The 24,353-nt window shown below is 62.7% G+C and overlaps 2 protein-coding genes across 22 annotated transcripts in view; one reads left to right on the top strand and one right to left on the bottom strand.

Annotated features, from left to right (window-relative positions):
- Positions 1-926: 926 nt before the first annotated feature.
- CFAP410 (cilia and flagella associated protein 410) lies at positions 927-16,839 on the bottom strand. 5 transcript variants are annotated; one of them, XM_045501198.1, is made up of 8 exons: positions 16,727-16,839; positions 15,881-16,386; positions 9,818-9,836; positions 8,496-8,542; positions 6,114-6,343; positions 5,099-5,270; positions 4,054-4,147; positions 927-2,218 (listed from the first exon to the last, which is right to left on the bottom strand). In XM_045501198.1, exons 4-8 carry the CDS (start codon positions 8,522-8,524, stop codon positions 2,087-2,089), a joined length of 657 nt encoding a protein of 218 aa, XP_045357154.1. In that variant the 5' UTR covers positions 8,525-8,542; positions 9,818-9,836; positions 15,881-16,386; positions 16,727-16,839; the 3' UTR covers positions 927-2,086. The 5 variants fall into 5 exon arrangements, with proteins under 5 accessions (XP_045357154.1, XP_045357155.1, XP_045357151.1 ...); XM_045501199.1 differs by having other exon boundaries at positions 15,881-16,731; XM_045501195.1 differs by lacking the exons at positions 15,881-16,386; positions 16,727-16,839 and adding an exon at positions 11,131-11,324 and having other exon boundaries at positions 4,054-4,144.
- A 134-nt stretch (positions 16,840-16,973) lies between these two features.
- Positions 16,974-24,353, top strand: part of TRPM2 (transient receptor potential cation channel subfamily M member 2) — a 54,487-nt gene continuing 47,107 nt past the window's right edge. For 3 of the 17 annotated variants that reach the window (XM_045501182.1, XM_045501181.1, XM_045501183.1), the window contains exons 1-3: positions 18,347-18,549; positions 22,040-22,312; positions 23,239-23,327. In XM_045501182.1, the coding sequence (XP_045357138.1) occupies positions 22,148-22,312; positions 23,239-23,327 (254 nt within the window). In that variant the 5' untranslated portion in view covers positions 18,347-18,549; positions 22,040-22,147. Of the gene's footprint in view, positions 17,818-17,878; positions 18,280-18,345; positions 18,550-18,589; positions 18,644-22,039; positions 22,313-23,238; positions 23,328-24,353 lie in introns of those variants that run through there. The other 14 variants (XM_045501184.1, XM_045501185.1, XM_045501178.1 and 11 more) reach the window with 12 other exon arrangements.

Raw genomic sequence — 24,353 nt, 5'->3', positions numbered from 1 at the left:
GACTGCGGCCCGGCCCCTGCTGTCCCGTCGGCCCCTCCTGGCAGCCGGGCCCCGGCTCCCCAAGCGCAGGGGGGCTCCCTGTCCTGGAGGAAGCCCCCCCAGGCCTGGGTGTCCTGGGGCCATCCCACGTTGGAGGGCAGGCTTCGAAACCCAGACCCGATGGGCTCTGCCCTCCGGCTCAGCTTCGAGGACGCCACGCGTGAGGCCAGCACGACAAGGTGTCAGGTGCAGAGCCCACGTTCCCCGAAGGTGCCAGCAGGGGGTGTGTGGCCTGGCCACAGTACGCTAACAAATGTGCCCTCTGCACCCAGGGCCAGGGGCTTGCCGCCGTGGGAGGCCCCACCCAGGGCAGGCGAGAGACTCCCGGGGAGCGCACAGCCAAGGCCCTGACAAGTCTGCCTCTGGTTAAGCCAGACACGCATGTGGCTGGGAGGGAGCCCACGGCGGATCCCTCCTGTGGGTCCTGCCGTGCACAGGGGTGGGTGGGGCGGGCACCACAGGAAGGTCGTGGCGAGCGGGCGGTGGGCCGTGCCTGGGAAGGGGCTGTGGGCAGGCAGCAGGGCTCAGCTGTGGGCTGGAGTTCGCTCAGGACTTCTGCCCCCCCCCCCCCCCCACACACACACACAAGGAGACGGTGTTGGTTTCCAGCCTGGGGGGGTTTCCAGCCACAAACACAGAGGCTTCAACACCCCCGTTTGTGACTCACAGAGGCTCAGGGGCGCGGGCACAGCCTAGCTGGGTCCTTGGCTCAAGGACAGCCGGGACAGATGTCAACCGGGACCACCGGACTTCAGGCCCTTCTGAGCTGCCTGGTGGGGCGGATTCAAGGTCACTAACCGAGGTCGTGGGCAGGCGGGAAGCTGGTGTGAGCTGCCTGGTGGGCGAGGAAAGGGAAGATGTTCTGGATTTAACATGACCACCCCGACTGGCTCTAAAAAAGACAACGCTTTATTGAGTGTGACAACCATCCAGACGTACAACAGAAGGCACGCGCGGACCCTGCGGCCACCCTTCCGGATACCCCCACGTGGCGACCCCTTGCTTCCGCCCCCCAGGTCCCGAGGAGCCACGACACCCGATATCCACCACCCGCCCAGTGTGGCCGGGCCAGTGCGAGCGCGGCCTGCCACGGTCTCCCCGGCAGTCACCCCATCTGGGTTCTCGCACACAGTGGGTGAAGTCCCACCCCTTCGCTTGCACGGCGACACAGACACTAACGGGAGCCAAGGCGGAGGGAACCCCCCTCTCCGGTCCCGCCGTTTCAGCACCAGTAAGACTAATGGCTCAGAGGCCACGCTCCTCCCCGGCCCCGGAGCTGCTGGGGGGCAGGAGGAAGGGCCCCGGGCTGCAACACTACCACTCGGGGCCTGTGCACCACGGCAAGGCCTGTGGCTCTGCCCACGGGAGAACACGTTTTAGATGCGGTTTCCGGGCATCCTCCCCGGCCCCGCTGCCTATCCCACGGCTGTACCTGAGTCCCCAGACAGGAGCGCGGGCCTGCCCACCCCCAGCCTCCCCCCGCACGGTGTACAGACCCCTGCACCCTGCCAAACACGTTCCCAGGTGGGCAGCGGTGGGCACGGCCGCGTGGGTCTGCCGAGGCTGAGGCGGAGCCCGGAGCCGCTGCTGCTTCGAGGACGGCACCATCCTGGGCGGAATCTACCCCCGCCCCGGTGGGAGAGCCGACAGGGGAAATGCACGTGCACGTGGCCCTTAGCTTCAAAACAACGTCAAGGCTACGTCCGTCTCCTAGGAAACGTCTGCTTCCAGACTGGACTTGGGGAAGATATTTATTAGGGACAGTGGCTGCAACGCCACCTGAGAAGAGGTGAGGTGAGGCGAGGCGAGGCGAGGCGAGGCAGGCGGCACACGCCTGGGCCCCGCACGGCGGAGCGTGCCCGGCGCCCTTCCCGCCTTCTACACGCGGGGCGTGGCCTTCCCAGGCGGGGCTGAGCTTCTGGGGACACAGCCCGCGTGCGGACACTCAGGATGCAGTGGAGGCCGTGGCTGTGGACCCCACACCTCCCAGATGCTGGGGCACAGGGTCCTGGGAGGAAGGCCTGGCGGCTCGGGTCCCGGCTGACCGTCATTCCACGTCCTCTTGCGGCTCCTGCTTGTGCAGAGCCTGGAGCCGGCTGACCACGGTCTGGTGCACGGCCTCCAGCCCCTCGGCGTCCAGCTCCCGCAGCAGCAGCAGGATGGCGGTCAGGACGTTGTTCTGGGGGCACAGAGTCGCTGGCTGAGGGCCAGGCCGGGCACGGCTAGGCTGCCCCCACCCTGATGTGCACGTCCCGGGTGAACAGCCTTCCAGACAGGAGACACCGGGCAGACCCTCAGGCAGACAGAGCTGCGGCCGCCTGCGGGCACTGCCCAGAGAGGCTAAGCGGCCAGCCCTCAGTCACACAGCGAGCCAGGCAGCCGGAGGCAGAAGGGAGCTGAGTGGCCCGGGACGGCGATCAGCAACGTGTGACCAGACACGTGTGCTCAGGTGTGCCATGCGTGTGCACACGTGCACCCACAACAGGTTTCTGTCTGCACTTGAGCAAGAAAGGATTTTGCACGTGAGCACTACTCCAGCTCGTTCTTCTTGCGGGGTGACAGGAGAGTCGCGTGTGAGCAAAGGGACGTGCTCAGAGGGTCACCGGGCTGAGCCACAGAGTCCCTGCGCGCACCAGGGCGCTGACCCGTGGCCTCAGCAACGCTCGGGTGTCCCGCTCCACCCCCATCTCCCTACATCTCCAGGGTCCCCCTGGCCTTCTGCACTTAGGCTCGCAGGACACCCCCCTGCCCACCCCTGGGGGAGGGAGGAGCCACGGTCCAGGTCCACGTTCACAGCAGAACCAGGGCCTCCTTCTTTCCCGTCCCCAGAAGTTGCTTTGGTGACTCTGAGTCTGCGTTTGTGGAGGGCACTGAGCTGGGTCAGTGTTTAGTCTCGGGGCTCCCCCCGCCCCCGCCCCCCCCCCCCCCGTGCCCTCCAGAGGCCTGGGCCTGCCTGCAGGGCCTGCCCTGCCCCGGGGCTGCGTACGTGGGGGCTCCTCCTGAAAGGTGTCGGAGAAGCTTGCACAGACTGCTGAGCTGACCCACGCACACACCCTGCGCGGGACCGTCAGCTGTGCGGGGTGTGGTCCCCAGGCCCCGGGAGCAGCTGCCAAGACTGGCATTCAGTCTGCGGTCACTTCTGTCGGCGGCTCTGGGAGGACACTTCTCCCGGAGGGTGGGTCGGCCCCTCCCCGGCACAGGGCCTCGGTCCCTCTCCCTCTGTGCCCCCCACAAGCTTGGCAAGTTCCTCGAGGGGGTGCTGGCGGCCCCCGCCCCCCGACTGTGGAGCCTTTCCCTCGTGGGCCCGCACCAGTCCCGTGGCTCTGCTCAGGCAGCACCCTCCCACGTGACCAGGTGGCGGGGTCCCCACTGGGCCAAGCTAACGGTGGTAACCCTGTCCTCCTGGCCAATGACGGCTCCCACTGGGGACGTGAGTAGTTCCAGCTGATGAAACCGGGCCTGCTGGCTGGGGGTACACGCGACAGCTGCTCTTTACCAATGAGGGGACACACACAGGAAGAAACGGTGTGAGCCTGGATCGGAGGGCCAGCCCTGTGACCAGCAGGGGAACAAGCCCCAGCACGAGCCGGAACGACACAGGAGGTAGACAGACACTTGGAAAGGACCGGGGTCTCTGACTGAGCTGCCCACATAACCGACTTCTTGTCAACAACCCATTACTCCTCCCAGGGATGAGGACTGTGTCCACCTGCAGGCAGGAGGCCCCCCAGCAGCGAACCCCTGCAGCTTTCGTGCCACCACAGCAGCCGCCCCGCCCCCAGGCCAGAGCCAGGGCTCTCCTGCAGCTGTTGGGGGGTCTCCTCTCTCTCTAGGCCGGCTCCTTCCCACTGACTGAGCTTAGAGCCAGTGTCCCGCCCTCTGGGGCCTGGCTCGGTGTCCTTGGGTGTCTCCAGCCCATCCAACCATCCCCCCACCCCGCCGCCCCCGCTCTCCACATCCTGGGCAGAGGGAAGTGGCAGCCACCTCCAGCCAGGCTGTCTCTGTCACACTCACCCTGTTCCTGCGACCGCTCACGGCTTCCCTCTGTGAGAAGGAGGGGAACGGGTCCCGGGAAGGGGGCTTCGGGCTGAGCTGGCCCTGGACGCTGCAGGTGGGAGAGAGAACACAGGGTGTGTGAGCCTGACCTGCTCGGAGCCCCATGTCAAACCCTCCGGAGGCTGAGCGCAGCGAGGGAGGCAGACTGCCACTCTGTGATGTTTCTGGGGGACAGGGTGGGGGAGGGGCGGGGGGAGGGGAGGGGATGGAGCAGGGTAGGGGCAGGGGGATGGGGTGGGGGGAGACAGGGCAGGGGAAGGGCAGGGTGGCTGGGGGGGACGGGGTGGGGAAGGGGCAGGGGGACGGTGGGTCTACCCTCCACACCCCCCGCCAGAGACAACTTTGCTGCGCCTGGGCTCCCACCGGGGCTGGGCGCTCTGAACACACAAAGCTAACGCAGAGCAGGGGCTGCAAAGCCCGCCACCAAGGTGGCATCCATATGGCCTCGCACGCGGGGCAAACGGAACAGGTGGCTTTGCCGTCACCTGGACTCAGCCCGACAGCCTCACTGGGAGCAACGGTTTCTACAACATTCCGCATGTGCGGTTTATGCTCAGAAACACCCACGACAGTGCAACCCGCCCCCCAAGGCCGAATCAGCCGTGTCGGCAGTGCTGTGGCCCAGAGGGCCCTCCCTCGGGGCACACGCCCCTCCCATCCCCTCCCCCGTGGCAGCTCAGCAGGCCACGGTCACAGCCACGTGACTTTCCCTCAGGTTCTGCAGTGCTGGGCCCAGCAACGCTCCCGTGCCCGCCGGTCCGCTCCACCCGCCCCCACCTTGGGGCTGCTCCACCACCAGGGCTGGTCCAGACCCACACAGGCCCTGGGTCCTGAGCCTTGCGACACACAGCAGGAAGCAGGCTGGGATGGGGAGCACCCGGGATGGGGAAGAACCACCCTGGGGGGTTCCCTTCCCTCACTCCCCAGTCATGCAGGCCTGGGAAAGGCCCACTGACCCCACAGCAGGACCCCAGGGACAGGCCTACCATCCCTCCGGCCTCACCTGGCCTCCTCCTCGCCACAGCTGAGTGCGTCCCGCTGGGTCTCGGCGGCGGTGTTCAGGGGGCTCAGGCCATAGGACAGCTCGGGCCGGCCGTTCCCTGCTCCCTCTCCGCCGGGGGCCGTGACCTCCTCTCCCTCCAGCAATGCTCGGGACAGCTCCTCCTCGGTCACCGCTTCAGATGACGGGAAGGGAGCAGAAGCATCAGTGCGGATCCTCCCTCCCCCCACCCCCCCACAAGCCCCCTGGACCACAGCATTCGGCTCTGCTTTAGACAAGAGGCATGCCTGTCTGCCCCACTGGCCAGCTCGACAGCACGGTGGGGTCGTGCCTGTCACACCCTGACCCTGGCGTGTGCTGGATGAGAGCCTGAACTTCAGCAGTTCTGCAAGTATTCATAAGAAGTGAAATTAAGGTATGCTTTAAAAAGGAACGGAGTGCACAATATTTAGTCCGTTTCACTCACACGTGGCTTAATTTCCCGGAGTTAACGTATATGAAAACTGCTCATCCAGGGGAACAGAACTGCACACGTGGGGAGGGCCAGGGGCCGGCACGGCCATGACAGTGGACCCCAGGAAACAGGCACGGGTCCCGGACAACGGGTGCGGCGCAGACCCGGGCTGCAGGGAGGCGCCCTCCCGCCTCCAACGGGAAAACCAGGGGACCCGGTGCTTGGAGGGCAAGGGTCCCCTCTGCCTGCAGGGACGCTGCCGGCCCTCCCGGACCCTCGACTCGCTCGCCAGGGCGCTCAGGGAAGCGCGGCAGTGCATTCCGACAATAAAAGGGCAGCGGAAACAACTCTGCTCTGACAGTGGGGTCGACGGGCAGCGTGGGGCCGCGCCCAGGGCCCCTCGCCCCACTCACGCTTGCGAAGCGAGGAGTGCAAACCTGGGGGCTCCCCCGGAGGCGACCACGGTGGGGGGTGGGGTACACCTGCCAGGTCCGCGAGGATCAGCAACACGCGGGAAGGGCGGGGGAGAGGAGGGGCCCCCGTCGGGGCGGCGCGGACACCTACTCTGGTTGTCCAGCTTCTGCAGGTGCGGCAGGTTACGCAGGACGGTCATGCGGTAGAGGTGTGGGTCGGGCCCGCAGCACGGGTTCTCCGCCAGCCACAGCACGCGCAGGCGCGGCAGGCCCTTCAGGTAGTAGAGCTCCGCCAGGCTGGGGATGCGGTTCCTCCGCAGGTACAGCTCACTCAGCTGCTGGCAGCGGCTCACGGGCTCCAGGGTGGACACGCTGTTGACGCTGCACGGGGACAGCACGGTGTCAGCTGTAAGGCCCGCGCCCATCCGCCCTCCCCCGGGAAGCTGATCGAAGCTGGGAGGCACGAGTCACGTTCAACGAGGTGCCCGGGGCGAGGAGAAAGCGTCAGGAGTACGGGCAGCAGTGAGCAACCCCCAACTCGGTGAGTTGTCAGGCTCACCGAGTCAGTGGGGAGGTAGGAGGGCCCGCTCTCCCTCACAGGACAGGAAACAGGCCTCCAAGGGACCGTCTCCATGCCCCAAAGCAGGCAGCAGCCAGCAGAACCCACAGCACATACAAGGAAGCCCTACCCTACACACGCTGAGCACCAAACTTCTGAGCCCCGGCTTGAGCAGCAGGGTATATGGGTTTACGTTTTCCGCAGAGATGTGAGCACATCACAGACAGAAGGTCGCCCAGGCATCTAGGCAGAGACTCTACGGTCTAAACGGACACAAGCAGAAAGCTCGCACCTCCACAAAAGCAAACGGACCGTGAACACACGCTCAGCGCAGTGTCCAGCTGAGCTCAGAGCCCAGCGTCCTCGTGGGCCCGGTGGGAGCTCCTCCTCCACAGCTTTGGGGACGCTGCTGCTCCCTGCAGAGCCGGAGGGCACGGGTGCGGCCACTCCAAGAGACCCTGCCCGACGAGACCTATCTAGAACATTCTCTCTGGAGTCTGTATCTGCGTTGGCGGCGATGTCCTGATTCTTCCAGGGACACCCGTGCAATTCTGAACACTCACTGACCGCAGTTACCAGCGCTCAAGGTGTGCGGGAGCTGCCCAAGGCACAGGCAGGGGTGCGGTGGGACCCGAGGCTACACGCTGGCCCGGTCCTCCTCGTCGACCACTGGGCTATCTGTGGTTGGACTGAATGTCTGTGCCCCCCAAACTCATACGTTGAAACCTACCCCCCAAGGTGCCGGTGTTTGGAGGTGGCTGGGTCAGAGGAGCCCTCACAACGGGACCTTAGGCAAGAGACCCCCGAGCTCCCTCGCTCCTGGCCCCACCTGAGGACCCAGCGAGAAAATGGCGTGTGAACCGGAAAACAGGTCTCACCAGACACTGAAAATCCAACACCCTCATCTTGGACTTGCGGCTCCGGAATAGACTGAGACAGGCCTTGTACACACGAGGTCTAAGACCGTAGGGAAATGACCGCACCTCACTAAAGATCGGCACCCTGTGTTCACAAGGCAATTTACACCCAGTCCCAGTGCCGCCAGATACCCAGGCCCTGGAACCTGGGCTCAGTCAACAACCCTGGGCCTTGTCCTTTCTCAGAGCCGTCCGCAGGGCGCTCAGAGAGGCCCAGCGACCTGCCCCAAACCACTCCAGGCACGGCAGAGCCGGGGTTCAAGCCACGCCTACCTCCAGGTTTCCGGCTACTTGGGGGAATGGAAGGCAATATATTTATTTGTCAGGTAAGGCTTCCTGGGGTGTGGGCTCAAACCTCGGCTTCACTGATACGAGGCAGTGACAGTGACAGCTGGTGTGTGCGCACTGGCTCAGCGCTGCAGCCCCTCCTCACTGCCCCCAAGGGGCAGGCGCTGGTATTATTCCCATATTACAGATAGGGAAACTGAGGCCCAGGGACCTGAGCCTTGCCCGACGTGGGAGGGCTGGCATCTGGCAAGCGGTGATGACTCACAGGCTCTCTCCAAAAGGCCCAGCTGCCAGAAGTCCCGGCGGCACCTGATTCAGCCACAGATTCCCTAGTCTGTTAAGATGCCAAGGCCTCCGGAAGAGGTGGCTATGATCGGTCAGAGGCCGTGTTTTGCGGGGACGCTGGTGGAGCTCCTGGCAGCTCTGGAACCAGAGGGCAGAAACGGTGGGGGAGCTGGAGGCGGACGTGGCCACCTCGAGGGCAGCTGCTCATCACGTGGGGGTTGCACCCACTGAGCATGGTGAGGCTGGGCACGGATGCAGCGGGGTGTGCTCGAGGGGACGGCCGGGGGCCCCTCATAAGGAGGCAGAGCTCAGGGAGGCTAAGGCACAGCCAGGCCTTGTGCCGCCGACCCTGCTCCGCGCACAGAAGCTCCCCACCCCCACGCCCCCAGACAGACTCTTGTTGGGAGCTTTCAGATTATCCGAGGGGATCTGAGCCTTCTCCTTTTGAGCCCCGTGACTCAGAGCACAGCAGGCGTTTAGGTACCTGAGGGTGATCACTTCCAGGCTGGGCATTTCCCGGCAGATGGAGACCTAGGAAGGAAAGGAATGTGATGGCAGACACCGCCAGGCGCTCTCTCCGCGAGCCCGGCACAGGGACGGGGTGGCACCACAGAGAGCCCCATCTCAGCCCTCCGCGCCTACTCGGGGCAGCCGCTGGCCTCATGGGGGCTGACACGACACGTGACAGCAGGCAGGCTCCGCACGACACTCCGCTTTGTACCCAGACACGCCCTCAACATGAAGAAGCACATGCTCTCTCTAGGACTTTGGAGAGCATCGCCGCTATCAGAGGCTGCCAGAATCCCTGAGATGCCCACAGAAGACATCAGGGGAGGGGACCTCGATGGCCCCTGCGTGGACAGAGAACCTTTCTTTTGCTGTCCCTGAGGCACGGGGAGAAGGCTTGGCCAACGGAGCTGGGGCAAAAGGGAGACAGGATTGGAACTGGACCTCACACCACATTAATACTGTTGATTCAGGGAAAAGACCGATGGGGCGCTTGGCTGGGTCCATAAAGTCAGCCTGGAAGGCCGATGGGGGGTACAGCCCCCACAAACGTCTGTGCTGCCACGTGTCAGGCGTGGAGCCAGATGAGGCCCTTGACCTCCAGAGGCTCACGGTTGGCTCAGAGTGCTTTACATGTGCAATGGGTTTGTTTTCTGCAACAGTGGCATTTTTGGGTTTTAGGGGTTTTTTGGGGCTGCTGAATATGCAGCATTTCAGCTATAGCAGGAGGTGGAATCAGCTTTTCTGGATAGCCCAGTGTCTCAGCAGCACTTCTGACTGTTTTCAAGGAAAGGGACGGTTCACGATACAAAAGTGAGAAAGAAACCACAGGTACACAATCCGTGTGTAAGTCCGGGACGTTCACTCTCGGAGAGGGAGAGGGCAAGACCGTTCACAGACCCAGAGCTCAGCTCGGGGCACTGCCCCCGCCCACCCCCGGTGCCCATCTCTTCCCGCCGTGGCCCGGGGGGTGGGGAGCAGAATGCTGGATCTGACCAAGAACAGGGCCAAAACGAGCAACTCCTCAGTGACCCAAAGCCTTCCCCCTCCTCTGGGAGACCTGGGACACGAAGCCTTTCATCGACTAAATACTGAAAGGAACTTCAGAATAAAGCTGGGCACTCGGGGGTTTGTTTTTCATTGGTCACTCTACATTCCAAGTCCTGCTAAATGAACAAAGTACCAGATTAGGGGCTGAATTGACTGTGTGCGGTTCTGTAAATTCAACAGTTCTCTTGAGGGACAGGTGACACCTTTGGGGACCAGGGGGCATCTGAAGACGATCAGCAGAATACTTACATCTGTGAGGCGGCTGCCCCTATGGAGAGAGAAGACATACTTTAATTCTGTTAAGGCTGAGTAAGAAAACAAATGAACACAAATTAGTGCCAAATGTCTACAAACTAAAATTCTATAATTCCAATGATAAAGTGAGGGAAAGCTTGCCCAGATGACTCACAAAGGTGTCGAAAGTTGTCACACCACTGAAAACTGTTTATGTCTGGTGCCTGAGGGGTGCTTCTCAGACTGAGGAGCCGGAGGGCTGCCCCACTTGGAGGGCACAAAGACCCACTTACCCTCCAGGCTGCCGCAAGGCAGGACCACTTCCCTCACTGATGTCAGCAGACAAGCAAGTCCTTGTAACAGGCCACGCTCAAAGGCTGAACACGCAGCTTATGAGACCAACACTAGAGAGCCTGAAATAGGGCCCTTGTCTCTCCCCGCTCTGGGGAAGCATGGCCACCCCACGCAAGACAAAGAAGCGTATTGTTGAGAACAAACGGCAGAGCCAAATGTCAGAAGTGCCAGGGCAGAGGGAAAGGCTTTTTAATGCACAGGCAGGGCCCACTGCGGTCAATCTGCCCACACTTCCTGCGAGGCCGGTCTGCCCCTGGCTGGGCTCCCCACGCCCCACCTGAACTGTCCAGTGTACAGGGGTGCGTGAAGCCTTGCTTTGAGTCCCCAGTGGACACCTGTAGACCTTCCCAGAGTTCATGGAGTGCTTCTGGTCCTTCCTCAGCCCAGCCAGGCCTGGTCACCCCCCAGACAGGGAGTCACCTGGGGACAGCCCCTCCCCAACAGGGCCCAGTTACAAGAATGTTTATGGATTCCTTACTTGGGAGTCTCAGCTCTCTCTCTTTCCCACTAGAAATGGTGTTAATCACCTCGATCCCCCACCCGATTAGTAGACCCGGCTCCCAGTGGCTGGCAATGTCAGAAATCAGACCCTTCCAGAGGGGACCCGTTTGCCCCATCTACCCGTTTGTCCATTGCATTGGACCCAATGCCATCTAGAGGGCTGACAGAGACTTCGCGGTAATGCCAATTGTCTCAAAGAGTGCATGTTTGGGGCCTGGGTCGGAAGCACCACCACTCCGCGGGGGCAAAGATTCTGGAATGATCCTTGCCAAAGGCCACCTGGGCTGGTGGCAGCACTTCCTGCATGCTGGGCGGAGGGGGGAGGGGGGGGGCACTTGCTCTCCTCCGTCCCGAACCCTTTTCTGGCCCCTCCGCAGGCCCTTCCCGCCCCCGGCCCAGAGCCCAGGTGCCGGGCGGGGGTGCTGGGCAGCGGGAAGGACGTGAGGGGACGGCCCCGGGCTCTGGGCCCTCACCAGCAGTTGAGCTTCCGCACGCTGTGCAGCTCCGAGGCCTTGGCCCGGGACAGGACCATCTTCCGAGTCAGCTTCATGGTGGAGGGCCTCCCGGAACCCGCCCCCGGCCCCCGGCCCGGCCCTGCCCTCGACCAGCCGCCCGCTAGCCACGGGTTCCCGGCTCCATGGCGGCCTGTCTCCAGGGGGCGGGGCCCGCGTCGTCAGGGGCGGGCCCTGCGAGCCCATTGGCCATTCCTTGAGGGGCGAAGCGACGCGAGCGAGGTGGGGCCGCCCGGGCAAGCGCTCAACGCGTTAGTTCGGCCCTCGCCTGCCCCGCCCCGCCCCTCCGGCTGCGCGCGTCCAGGCCTGCGCGTGCGCGGCGTGGGGGGACGGGGGACGGAGAAGTGTCTGCTTCTGACGTAATTCTGCTGCGACCCAGGTGAGGCCCCTCGTCGGGACAGACCGGCGATACCGAGTCACCGAGCACCGAGGCCCCCAGCTCTGAGTCTTCGAGCCCTGAGATCCTGAACCCCCCCAGCCCCGAGCCTTCTAGCTCTTGAGCCCCCGAGTTCGGAGCCTGGAACGTAGACGTGACAGTGTCTTGACTCCCTGAATAACGGAGATTTACACTGTTCAGATAAGAAGCCAGCCCTAGGCCCGTGTGGATTTCCTTTCCCCTTGAGCATAAAGGTACCCCCCCCCCCCCGTATTAGGCGTTTCAGAAGCCAGAGGCGCAGCTTAGGTTGACTGGCTTTGGGATCTCAGAGCTGTTGAAGGTGACAGGACCCAGCTTTAGTCATCCTCCTCTGTCCCCTTTTCCACTGGCCCCCCTGTCCTGCCTTTGGCCTGCCCGGCCCATCGGCAGAGCCTGCGAAGTCGCTCCACCCTTGATGTCTGTTCGCCCTCACTGTCTGATCCGGTTCTCCTGCAGGTGGTATCTGATCGTCTCCGCCTGCCTTTAGCAAGACCCCCGACCCGCGATGTCTCAGTACTTTTCCGTCCCCTGGGTTCCCCCCCACCACCACCACCACGCTGACCTTGGCTGTAAACCCCATTTGTCTTTGTATTTGGAGTTGAGGCCAGTCTCTCTCCCATATTCCAATAGCCTTGAATAAAGTCTTCCTTACTGTTTTAAGAAGTGTCAGAATAACTTTTTCTTGAGCGGAGGTCAGAGACTGCTTTCCCAGGACGTCACAGCAACCTCTGAAGCCCAGGGCCCCTGAGACTGGTGGAGGGCCTGCCCATACCAGGGGCCTACTGCACGACAGGAGGGGGAGACACCGTGGGAGAGAGTAGACTTCCTATGGGGTCTCCCGTCCCTCTCAGCCCTGCCGCTTGTATCACAAAGACGACATAGGGATTTTACAAAGAGGAAAGTCTGCCCATGGAAGTTGAGCAGTTATTGCTGTTCTGTGGGGTTTGTCCACGTGCTGTGTTTTGCTGGGCCACGGGGTGCCGTGAGCAGTTTATCGGTCAGATTCTTGCCCTGAGGCCTCTCAGCAGTGCATGGGTGAGGTGCCCCCCCCCCCCAAAATGGTGTGTGAGCCTCCTCAGGCAACAGAGTGCAGTGCTGTTCTTCGAGGAGGAAGAAAGCCCGTAAATAGTGCCAGTCGGAGCTCTCAGACGGACCCTGGGTCTAGTATCAGGCTCTGGCGACCTGTCCAGGTCTCAGGGCAGGACAGGAGTGCAGCCTCACCGAGAGTGGCAGGAAGAGTCCAAGAAGCCCAGGCTGTGCAAGCTTGCAGAGGCCTTCTGGCTGTCCCAACTTGGGAGCCGCATCAGGTGACAGGAGAGTCTGCCCAAGGTGTGGGTGACCTGCCACCAGCAGATGGAAGCCAGCATCTGCAGAAGCTGGTCCTGGGGAAGGCGGAACAGGCAGAGCACGGTGTGCTGTGGCCGTGGGCCGGGGACATGTGGGAAGGGGGCTTTGCAGTTGCTGGCCCTGCTTGTCCCCACCTGGCTGAGATGGCCTCTCCTCCTCCTACCAGGACTGGTGTGGTCCAGGTAAAAGAACCAGACCAGGTGGGGCGTGAGCCACGCCAGGGAGGCTGTGGGACAGGCCCCAGCTCTCGGCAACAGGGCTGCACCTGGGAGGCTCTGTGTAGGCGATGGGGGTGACAGGGGAAGGTGTGAGGACCCTGCAGATCTGCCTGGAGTAGGTCGACTCTCAGGTTCAGGGTGTGTGAATTTCCCTGTACTAACCACTGGGGAACAGGAACCACTGGGCCCTGAGTCCAGGCGGCCTGGGCCTCTGGGAGGAATCTTCTCAGCGGAAGTTGAGGATGGGCTGTCAGGCACCCGCATAGAGGGAAGGAGGAGACAGGTGTGCTTACGGCCCTCTGGCCTCTGGGGGCCTCTGCAGCCCCTGCCGGCTGTGTGGCTGTTCAAGAGGGTGGCTGGGGTGTGAACCGGTTGAAGATCCTGGTGACTCAGGTGACTCTTGTAAAGTGAGGGTTCTTTGCCTGCTTAAGTAGAAGTGTGTCGGTTTGGATGTGTCACTGTGCGTCCCCAGAACTCCCTTCCCCGTGTCGCTCCGGCGAGAGATTTGCATGCGCTTTGGAAGGTGGAAGACAGCAGGTGGAAGGCCGTCCCGGGCAGAGATGGGGAGAGATGGATGGACTCAGAAGGGTGGGGTGGGGGTGGGGGCCCAGGGTCTTCCCTGAAGTCTGTCCTCTTCTTGCCGACAGTGGCCTTACCTGCCGCCAGCAGCCCTTGTTGCTGCAAACTCACAGTGGCAGAGCTCTGGAGAGGCCACCGCCGTCCACAGACCTCTCCACAGCCCCCCTCGTGGTCCTGCTTCCAGAGCTGGCCACGCCGAGCTCCCCAGCTCCCCTGCAAGCTCGCTCCTGTGCATCTGCCCCCCTGCCCTGGGAGAACTGCTTCTCGCTCCCCCTTCTCCAGTTTCTCCCGGACTTCTGTGTCCCCAGCTCCTTCCCGCTACTGTGTAAAGATGAGCGCCTGTAACACATCTCCTATTTTGCCATGTTCCCAGGGCTCCTGCTTCCTGGAATGAACCCTGACACAGGCAGAAATGCAGCACCAATTTGCTTAAACCAAAACGGAAACACCGGTTCCCGTCGTCGAGTAGCCAAGGGGACACGGGTGGGCGTCGTCGAGAAGCCAAGGGCAGTGGCTTCAAGTGTGGCTGGATCCAGGGCCTCGGTCTTCGTTATTGGGGCCCGGCCTCTACTCCCGCTCCCAGCTTACACTCGCCCGCATCAGATGCTGTCTACCCTCTGCTTCAGGCCTGCACCGTGGCTGCTTGAGTCCAGCAGAAAGAAAGCTTTTCCCAGTGACTCAAGTGCCTGTTTGGGGACTGGCCTGGCATCAGTCCTATGCACCCCGAATCCGGCTCTGTGGCTGGCTGTCCAAAGCCCGGGTTTCCGGCCTGAGCCACATGCCCAAGGTGGGTGATGGGAGTGAGGGAGGGGAAGTGACCCAGAGGAACATCAGAGAAGAAGGGAACCCGCTGCTTCAGACTGGCGGTTGCTGTGGGAAAGGTGACAGCCCGAACATGCCTTGTCTTCTGCCCCCCACCACATTCTCTCCTTGTGTCCCCTGCACACACTTCCTTATTCCAGGGGAACTTCCCTTTCCCAGCGGTCACTCTGGGGCTCTGCTCACCGGATTCGCAGGTGGCCCTGGCTACTATAGGACAGTGTCCTTCCCTCACTTCTAGCCCAGCTGAATCACGAGTTTCATTTCTGCCAGCACCACGTCCCAGAGACGCGCGTGGCTCCCCCGAACTCCTGTGAGCTTCTGGAAGCTACACCCCCAGCGTCTCCTCCTTATGGCTCCTTGAAGCCTCCGGGTTGGAGGGGGAGTGGGAGGGGCCAGGTGGCCTCCAGGCCGGGAGGCATGGTCCTCCCTCTGCTGGGGTCCTGGCCCCTGTGCAGTCTGGGAGATAGCACTGCTCCAGCAGGCGTGACAGGGACCCAGGGACAGGGCCTGCTCTCCTCTCAGGACCCTGGACGGGCTGACCACTCCGCCCTCATCCCCAGGGGGCTGCCCCACAGCGGGTGGGGACTGAAGCACAGAGGAAAGTTCGGGGTGTTTGGGCTGGACGGTGGCAGAGAAGAAGGCCCTGGGGTGGAGAGGGAGGAACCTCCTCCAGGTGTGAGCTCTGCTTCTCTGATGGCATCAGAAACTGTCAGTAGCCAGCAAGGTCACCCCAGGGTGGACCGTCCCCAGACCTGCCTACCTTCCTCCTGCCTGGTTTTCCTCTGGGGACTCGGCCTCCGTGTGTTTTAGCCACTCTGCCTCCGGTTCTGCCTCCGCTCTCAGCTGAGACCCTCCCGGGCACGGCCCCCGGCCTATCGCTGCTGGGGTACAAAGGCGGGCCCTGTGGCTCTGGGTGCACAGCTGGAGGGCCACCCGCCTGAGAGCTCCCTGGGGCTCCTGGGAGAGCACCGGACTCGGCCGGCCTGGAGCCGCTGGCCCGTCTCCCCGAGCCGGCTGTCCAGGGCTCCCTGAGGCCTCGCCTGCCAGCGTGGGGCCGGCTGCCTCTCACACCCAGGAATACCCTTGAGGGCAACAACCACTGCCTGCTCCCTCCATGCTGTGCCTGGTGGGGGCCTCCACGCTGGGCCCGCTGGCGATCGTGTTCTGACCACGCGGGGCCGGGGGTGACTGGGACTTGCCCCAGCTTCTGCCCTAGCTTCCCTTCTCTCCACCCACCCCTACCCCAGCCTCCAAACCCTTTGGTTATCCGGTTATCCGCAGCTATGTAACAATGGCTCCCAACCTAGCAGCTGACGGTGGGAGACATTACCTCCTCACAGTGCCTGAGGGGCGGGAATCTGGGAGCCGTGGGGCTGCTGGCCTGGTCTGGGGCCTCTGGTGGGGTCAGGCTGTGGGCCCGGGGCCAGGGGCCGGGGACCAGGGCTGCCGTCTCTGGAGACCTGAGTGGGGTCCGGGCTCGTTCACGCGGCTTGCGAGAGAAGAGTAGCCTGCATGTGTTCATTTAACACAGGGTCCTGAGAGGTTGTTTGGGCCTCGGGGTCCTTCCCAGCTCTGTCCCCATATCTGTTGCTTGGAAACGCGCTGCCTGCTATGGCTGTCGGGAAGGCACGTGGTGCAGGGCATTGGCCCCTGCGCCGATTTGCTCCCTCGTCACCGTCCCATCTCAACCGTCCTTTCGGAGAGGTCATTCCCAGAATGCAGATGATCTGTCAACCTCAGGCATGAAGGCATGAAGGGACGATGGTGTCCCCAGCATGAAGCCCACTTCTCTTGGTGCTCTGTCCGGACCAGGGCTCGGCAAGCCACAGCCACTGCCTGTTTTTGTAAATAAAGTTTTATTGGCACACGGCCACGCCCATCCATGTACCTGTGGCTGATGGCTGCTTCCTGGCTGCAGGGAGCAGAGCTGAGTAGTTAAAACGGAGCCCCTGGGCCTGCGGATCCTGAAGCATTACCAGTGGCCCTTAGAGAAGCCGTTGCAGCCCCGCCCTAGACTCTGGCCGTGTTGCCGCCCCACCCCCTGGACCCACCCCAGCAGCCAGCTTCTCTGCTCCCGTGGATTATTCACGGCCGGCCACAGCATGCCCATGCCACGTGGCCAGACTGCTCTCTTTTTCACTGACTGAGTTTTCTTTTCGCTGCCAGAACTTTTTACCTTGGCCGTGTTGTCCACGCCGTGAAAACGTCCTCCGCGTTTCCTTTCGCTGGATGGGAGCCAAGTCGCAATCAAAGTCAGGACTGCTGCGTTCCTGCTTTATGGCCAAACGCCTCTTTATTTTTATGGGGTGGATGTTTCATAATTGCTCTTGCAACGGCGTCCTGGCGGACGGAACGTGGCCTTCTTGTGAAATGTGTGGTTTTTTCTGGAAGGGAAGGAGCCACAGGGGGGACATGAGCGCTGATGTTTGGTCAGCAGCCTGTTTCACGTACTGCTTCCCCTTCACCGACGTTCCCACAGAGGCCCTGGGATACTCGGAAGCCAAAGTCAGACCGCCCGTGCCTGCCCCCCCAGAGCTCGGCGTGATTGCTGTCTCTTGAAATATTAACTGATCCTCCGCCGTGTGCTTTCGGTCAGTGGAATGGCTCTCAGGCCAGAAGGCCCCCCAGGGAAGGAGCGCTAGCCCAGAGTCTGGGCACGGCTGCTAAAAACCAGCTGCAGACACCGGTGGGTCTCTGCTTGCTTTGCCTGTTAACGAAGGTCTAAGACCCCTCCCGGGGGCGGTGGCAAGCCAGCTCCTGCGGCGGGTGCCGGCCGAAGGCCTGGGCTGCCGGACTCTGACAACGCAGCAGTGACAGGGGGGCGCCTCCTGCAGGTGAGAGCCTCCAATCAGCCGTCACACCCCCGCTGCTGTCCACCCTTTACCTCCACGGTGCTGACCGCTTCAGAGGAGGGCTCCAACCACCTTTGTGCCCATCAAAGTGCCTTGAGAAATCCATCAAGCACTGCCCTACGTAAGGGGCTCTGATGGGTTCTGATGGGCCACAGGGGTCCTGTGGGCCCATGGCGCTGTGGCTCACCCCTCTGTGGAGAGGCAGGGGCAGATAAAGGCCAGGCACCTTCCAGTGGAGGGTGTCATGGGCAGGAATCTGAACACTAGGTCAGCACGCCCAGGGGAGGAAATGAGGGCGTGGTCAGGCGGCCAGCAGTCAGCTGGCAGAGGTGCAGGGCCCGGGAGTGGCATTGTGCCACTGTGGGGGGCATTGTGCACTGGCATCTGGGAAGGAGAGGGCAGTGGTCTTTGTGAGGTGAGGGCACTGTGGGGGGTGGTCTGGACCTTTAGGAAAGCTGTGGTCAGCTTTTTTGTGTGAGGGGGTGGAGTCAGAATCCTTATCCTTCTTCCAGCCAGGAGGACTGAGAAGGGGCAGTCCAACCAGGGTGGAGTTTAGACATCTGTGGGACCCCATGGCCAGCACCTGCCACATGGGTGCTGTGAGGTTAGATCTTCCCTGCCCCCTCGGGCCCTGCCTTACTGGGAATGGTCTCCTGGCTTTGGGTACTTCCAGGAAGACGGGGGTGAGGGTGGCTGCAGGCATCTCGGCGGAGGAGCATCCTGAGGTCTGTAGGGGAAGTGGGTCCCAGGCTCCAGGCCCACCTCGGTCTCCTGTCCCGCCCACCAGCCCACCCTCGCCCCCACTCCCCGTCCCTGCCCAACGCGGTTCCGTGGGGCCTTTCAAGGAGAAGCCGGCTGCTCCTCCCTCAGGAGGCAGGTACAGGCCCAAGAGCCCGGTCCGGGGCGGGGCGGGGCGGGGGGGGGGTCCCCTCTGGTGGGGCGTCTCCGTGCGTCCTTGGCGCTGGCGGGCGCGGGACTCGCGGGCTGAGCGCCCCGGGCTGGTGACGCAAAGCGCGCTGCGGGCGACGCGGACCGCGCGCGCGGGACGCACGCTCGGCGGCGAGACATGCGGGCGGCCCCGCGGGGCCAGCTGGCGGTCCTGCGCAGCGGCGCGGGTGACGCGGGGACACGGGCCGGCTCCGAGCAGGTACGCCCGCCCGCCGCCGGGGATGGACAACACCGGGGTGCGGAGAGACGTGACAGGACCCGCGCTGGGGCCGGGGCGCGGGCCGCCGGCGCAGGTTGGGGGAGGGGCGAGGGCGCGGGGTGGGAGGAGGGTGCCCCCCAGGGTCCAGGGCCGCGGGCCGGGCTGCTGGGACAAGCAGAGGGCGGGCCGCCGGGTGCGGGGGCCTGGGCGCAGGCCGGGGTGCCGGTGCGGGCGCGGGGCACACACTGGGGCGCCGCAGGGGCGCAGGTTCGAGTGTAAGCTCCGGGGTGGAGATGCGGGCCTGGGCTCAGGCGGGAGTGCGGGGTGCGGGGACCCAGGCTGCAGGCAGGGTGCGGGCACAGGCGTTGCGACGGGGCCAGGGTGAAGTCTTTACGGGGGCGCCTTGCTCCGACCTGGGGAGATGAGGAACTTGCCACATCTAGGACTCAGGCTCTGACCACAGCTTTCCCACCCCCACCCACCGCAAGACCAGGGGGCCCATTGCCGCCGGCGGCAGGCACTTCCTTTGATGGGTGTACTGCTATTTACAGTCTGGAAAGTGTTTTCCCTGCAGGGATTTCAGAGGATGCCTGACCTGGGGATGGGCAGGGAGCATGCAAACGGTTTAGAAAGAGAAGTGGGAAGAGGGGGTGGGGGGGACGTCTGGCCAGCGTGCCCTGAATAGCCTCACCTAGGGAGTCTGTCGGTTCAGCCTTCTGGGCTGGGCTGGTGGGATATGGGGCGGAGACCCTGTCTTTGTGAGTTCCCAGGGTCCCGGCCTAGGTGGCTGCTGCAAAGGACAGTCCTCAGGACTTTTGTTCTGTTTGGACTTGGTGTCTATTCCCAATGTCGCCAGGGCACAGCCTCCCAGCATGCCACCCCCCGGACTGCAGGAGCCTGGATGGGGGGGGCCCACCTGGGCGCAGGCGCTGCCGTGTGGCCCCCTCCCCATGCACCTGTGCTCGCTGCCCGTGGCCCCTCCCACTCCTCTCTCCTCCTCGGCCCTGCGTTTGGACATCCACCCCACTGTGCCCCTGCCTCCTGCAGGCCCGCTCACTCCATGGCAACAGCTTCGCGTGTCTGTCGGGGGTCCTGTGCCGAAGGGCATCTATAGATGCGCGTTTGTTTGTTTGTTTTTCAGAAACACTTATCTAGATACACTTATATCATATATCTATTATCGTTAGTGTTTATAACATTACGTTCTACTTTTTGAGTCTGTGTCCTTGGTTTTTTTCCCACTTTTTATTTATATATATTTTTTAAATGTTTGCTTAGTTTTGAGAGAGAGACAGAGAGGGACAGAGACAGAGACAGAGTGTGAGCCGGGGAGGGGCAGAGAGAGAGGGAGACACAGAATCCGAAGCAGGCTCCAGGCTCCGAGCTGTCAGCCCGGAGCCCGACATGGGGCTCGAACTCATGAACCTTGAGATCATGACTTGAGCCAAAGTCGGACGCTTAACCGACTGAGCCACCCAGGCGCCCCTTTTTCCTACTTTTTAAATGAAAATTTCCAAACATACACAAAGTTGAAAGAATTTTGCAGTGAACCCTTAGATGTGCATTTTGTGTGGCTGTATGTGCAGGCCCGTGTGCCGACATGTTCTATTTATGCATCTGTGTGCCTGTCTTCTTGGAAGTCATTTACTTACAAAGTGCTCTTTTTTTTTTTTTTTAAGTTTATTTATGTATTTTCAGAGAGAGCGTGAGCGAGCGCTTGGGAGGAGGGGCAGAGAGAGAGAACCCCAAGCAGGCTCCGCGCTGTCAGTGCAGAGCCCGACGACGGGGTTTGAACTCACAAACCGTGAGATCGTGACCCGAGCTGAAGTTGGACGTTTAACCCACTGAGCCGCCCAGGTGCCCCCACTTTCATCGTTCTTACCACACGTGTTTGCCATTGCGTACGGAGAGTTAGAGTTACAAACCGGGGTGACCACAACTGCCTTCTGGTGATATGTGAAGAAAACGATGGAGGGTTGGATTTGGGGGGAGCCCCAGAGAAGGTGGATGGGGGATTTTGTAAGGTCATGGTCGGCCCTGGGTTTCCAGACTCTTCCAGGGCCCAGACTTGGATGGGGGAGGGAGGAGGAGGGGAGGGCAGGGGAGGAGAGAGAAGGTCAGTCAGCATCCCCAGTACCCCCCCCCCCCCCCGTTTTGCATGGCTCCTGGCCCTGCCTGAGGGGCCAGGTGACAGCGATGGCCTTAGGGCTGCTCAGGTGTGAGGCTTGCCACACTCAGGCAGCTTGTGAACAGAAGTTTATTCTCACAGCCCTGGAGGCTGGAGGGCTGAGGTCAGGGTGGCAGCACGGGGGGGGGGGGGGGGGGAGGGCCCCCTTCTGGGTTGCAGACTTCTGTCCTCACAGTGGGGAAGGGGCGAGGGCACTCCCTGGGGCTTCCATCAGAGCACAGACCCCAGTCGTCAGGGCCTCGTCACCTCCCAGAGGCCCCCGCCTCCGACTACCATCACCGCTGGGGGGCGGTTTCCACATGCGAACTTCAGGGGGGCACATTCGAACCATAGCGGTCCACTCCTGGCCCCCCAAATTCATGTCCTTCTCGCATGAGAACTACATTCACTCCATCCCAACAGCCGAGTGTTAACTCATTCCAGCAGCTACTCTGAAGTCTGATCTAAATCTCATCCGAGTCAGGGGTGGGGGAGACCCCAGCTGCGTTTATCCTGAGGCGGATTCCTCTCCGGCTGTGGGCCTGTCCCGCCAGCAATGGTGGGGCACCGGACGGGCACTCCCACTCCGAAGGGGAGCAACCGGAGGGGTGACGGGGTCCAAGCAAACCTAAACCTTAAGGCCCCTGGCCTGGTGGTCCTGCCCGATGGCTTTTCTGGGCACAGCCCACCCTGCAGCTCTCCCCAGCTGGAGACGCATGCCAGTGGCTCTGCTGGTTTGGGGCCACCCCACCCCACAGCTCCACTGGGTATTGTCCTGGCAGCGGCCCTCTCCCAGGGTCAGGTGCCCAAGGCTCCGGGTGGCCACATCTGTTAAAATCTGGGTGAAGGCGGCTGACCCCCCAGACTTGCACGCTTTTCAGAACAGCAGTGATGGCATCGTGCAGGTGCCACTAACCCTGGCCACAGGGGGCCAGCTGGAGCGGCGCCTGGGGCTGCGGGGAATTGGGAGAGCCGGGCCCAAGATGAGCAGGGTGCAGGGTAGCTGTGGCTCCCCGTTTGCCATCGTTCCGCCCCCCAGGCCCTCACACTCTGGGCCTGTGCTGGGAGGACGGCCCCATGGACGGGGATGGAGTGCCTTCTCCGGCCCTTCACAGTGACCTGAGGTCGCTGTGGCTACAAATGGGCCTCTGGGGCCCTGGGGATGTGCATGTGCTTCCAGACGACCCGGGGCCCCTGCTGGCGGACAGAGCTGGGGCAGCTGGGGAAAGGCGCCGACCAACGAGTGGACAGGCCCCGCGCGAGGAAGCACATGCCCCGTGCTGTCAGGACACCTGCCTCATTCCCCTCTCTGATCTATTCCAGCAGCCCTCCATGGTGTGTTTCCAGAACCTTCAGCCTCACGAGCTGGAGTAAAGGCTGTCCTGAAGGAGGGAGGAGACCGTGGCAGCTGGAGTGGAGGCAGCCCTCACGATGGAGCCCCCCACCCTGAGGAAAGCCGGCTCCAAGCAGGAGGAGGCCTTTGGGGTGCAGCCCCGGAGGGTCGCTGACCTGGGCACGGTCCCCAGTCTCCGGCGCAGCAACAGCAGCCTGCGCAAGGTCAGGAGGTCCCAGAACCTCTTTGGCAACAGTGAGAAGGTAGGCTTCCAGTGGCCAGCAGGGCCCCCCTCCGCCGGGTCCCCCAGAGCCCTGGTGGGGCCCGGCGACCACCCAGGGATGGGTGTGTTTCTTGCTTGGGCAGAGGCTCGGCTGAGCCGGGGAAAGGGGACCTGGAGAAAATGGTCAGTGGCCAGGTCCGCCCCCTCCATGCATCGCACGCCCCTTCCTGTTCTTGGTCTGGTTGGGAGGGCGTTAGGCAAGCCCTACAACCCCGTCCCGGGCAGACTCGCTGGAAGCCGTCACCCCTGACCTCACTGTGCGATGACTTCACGTCTCTGATGTCACTGGAGGGCCCTGAGCACCACCGACGTCCTGGGCTAGATTCCCCAAGGCCCGCGACAAGACTGTGTTGAGGGCATGTTTGACTCCCTCGGCCCCTGGTCAGGTGGCGGGAGGGCGTTGGCCTGCCGTCTCGTCAGGACAGAGGCAGGTGTCCACACCCCTACCCGCCACACCGCTTTATTCCCGAGGAAGGCAGCATTGACAGAGAAACTGGAAAGTGCCGTGCTACTTAAGTAGGGCAAAGGAGGAAGAGGTCCCACAGGGCTGTTCCTCCCACACCTGAGAGCCGGGGCCGGGCACCCCCGCCCCACTCATGCCTTCTGGAAAAGTCCCGTGTAGCTCGACAGGGAGCCCAGGCGTATCTAGGAGTGGCGGAGGGTTTGCTGTCCCAAACAGTGTTGCTATGACTGCCCGGGGATCTCAAAGCACCTTTTTTTTTTTTTTTTTTTTAACGTTTATATATTTTGGGGACAGAGAGAGACAGAGCATGAACGGGGGAGGGGCAGAGAGAGAGGGAGACACAGAATCGGAAACAGGCTCCAGGCTCTGAGCCATCAGCCCAGAGCCTGACGCGGGGCTCGAACTCACGGACCGCGAGATCAAAGCGCCCTTTTTATCCTCAGCAAGAAAATCTCAGTTCGTGGATCCCCGAAAATATCAAGAAGAAGGAATGCATATACTTTGTGGAGAGCCCCAAACTGTCTGACGCTGGGTAAGGGGCCTGTTAGTGTGGCCACCCCTCCCCCTGTTCCCACGGGCCGGGGCCTCGGCGGGCTCCGTTGGTGTGTGTGTGTGTCTGTGTGTGTTGTGTCCGTGTGTGTGTCCGTGTGTGTCCGTGCGTGTGTGGCCTGGGCAGGCACAGCCCGTGTCTGCATGGCTTCAGCGAGCCCAGTCCTGTCTTCGTGGCCTCGCGGGCCCAGTCCCGTGTGTGTGTGTGTGTGTGTGTGTGTCTGTATCTGTGTGGCCTTGGGGGGCCCAGTCCTGTGTGTGTGTGTGTGTGTGTGTGTGTGTGTGTGTGTGGCCTCAGTGGGCCCAGTCCGTGTCCGCGTGGCCTCAGGGAGCCCAGTCCCGTGTCCATGTGGCCTCGGGGGGCACAGTCCCTTGTCTGTGTGTCCGCGTGGCCTCAGTGGGCCCAGTCCGTGTCCGCGTGGCCTCGGACGCTTGCGGCAGCCCCACGTGCCCGTCCAGCTGTCTGTGGGCGAGCAGCTTTGCCTCATGCGTCCTGCAGGTGGGGTGCAGAGAGCTTAGGTGACTCATCCAGGGTCATCAGGGGACCGCTCCGCAGGGGCACTTGGACTTGAACGTGCTCATTTGGGCGCCACGTTGCATGCCTCTAGAATGTTCATTTCCCTCTGGAGTAGAGGGTGTCACAGTGCCGTGGGGGCTCTACGGGGACTCAGGGAGAACGCCCAGCCTGGGCCCCTCGCTGAGGTCGGTGCCAAATGCAGACCGGGCCACCTCACCCTCAGGAACCGCCCCCCCCCCCCCCTTGCCTCTCCTACCTGTGAGGCCCATGGCTCCGGTGTGCCTGCCAAGACCACCTCCGCGGGCAGCGGTGGCCTCTACACCTCCACATGGCCGGACGTTTCCCTCCTGGGCCGCTGGCTCCCCAGCAGGGCCGCCCGGGAGCTTGGGGGCGCTGCGGGCAGCTTCGGAGGAACCTCCTGGGAGGTGTGGCACGTCCTCGCCGTTCCTTGAGGAGTATGATTTGTGTCAGCGCCTCCCCCCCAGCCGCGCC

This window comes from Leopardus geoffroyi, chromosome C2 (genome assembly GCF_018350155.1).
Source record: "Leopardus geoffroyi isolate Oge1 chromosome C2, O.geoffroyi_Oge1_pat1.0, whole genome shotgun sequence".
NCBI classification, from domain to species: Eukaryota; Metazoa; Chordata; class Mammalia; order Carnivora; family Felidae; genus Leopardus; species Leopardus geoffroyi.
The sequence above is the reverse complement of the archived record's forward strand: the minus strand, read 5'-3'. Positions and strand labels throughout refer to the sequence as shown.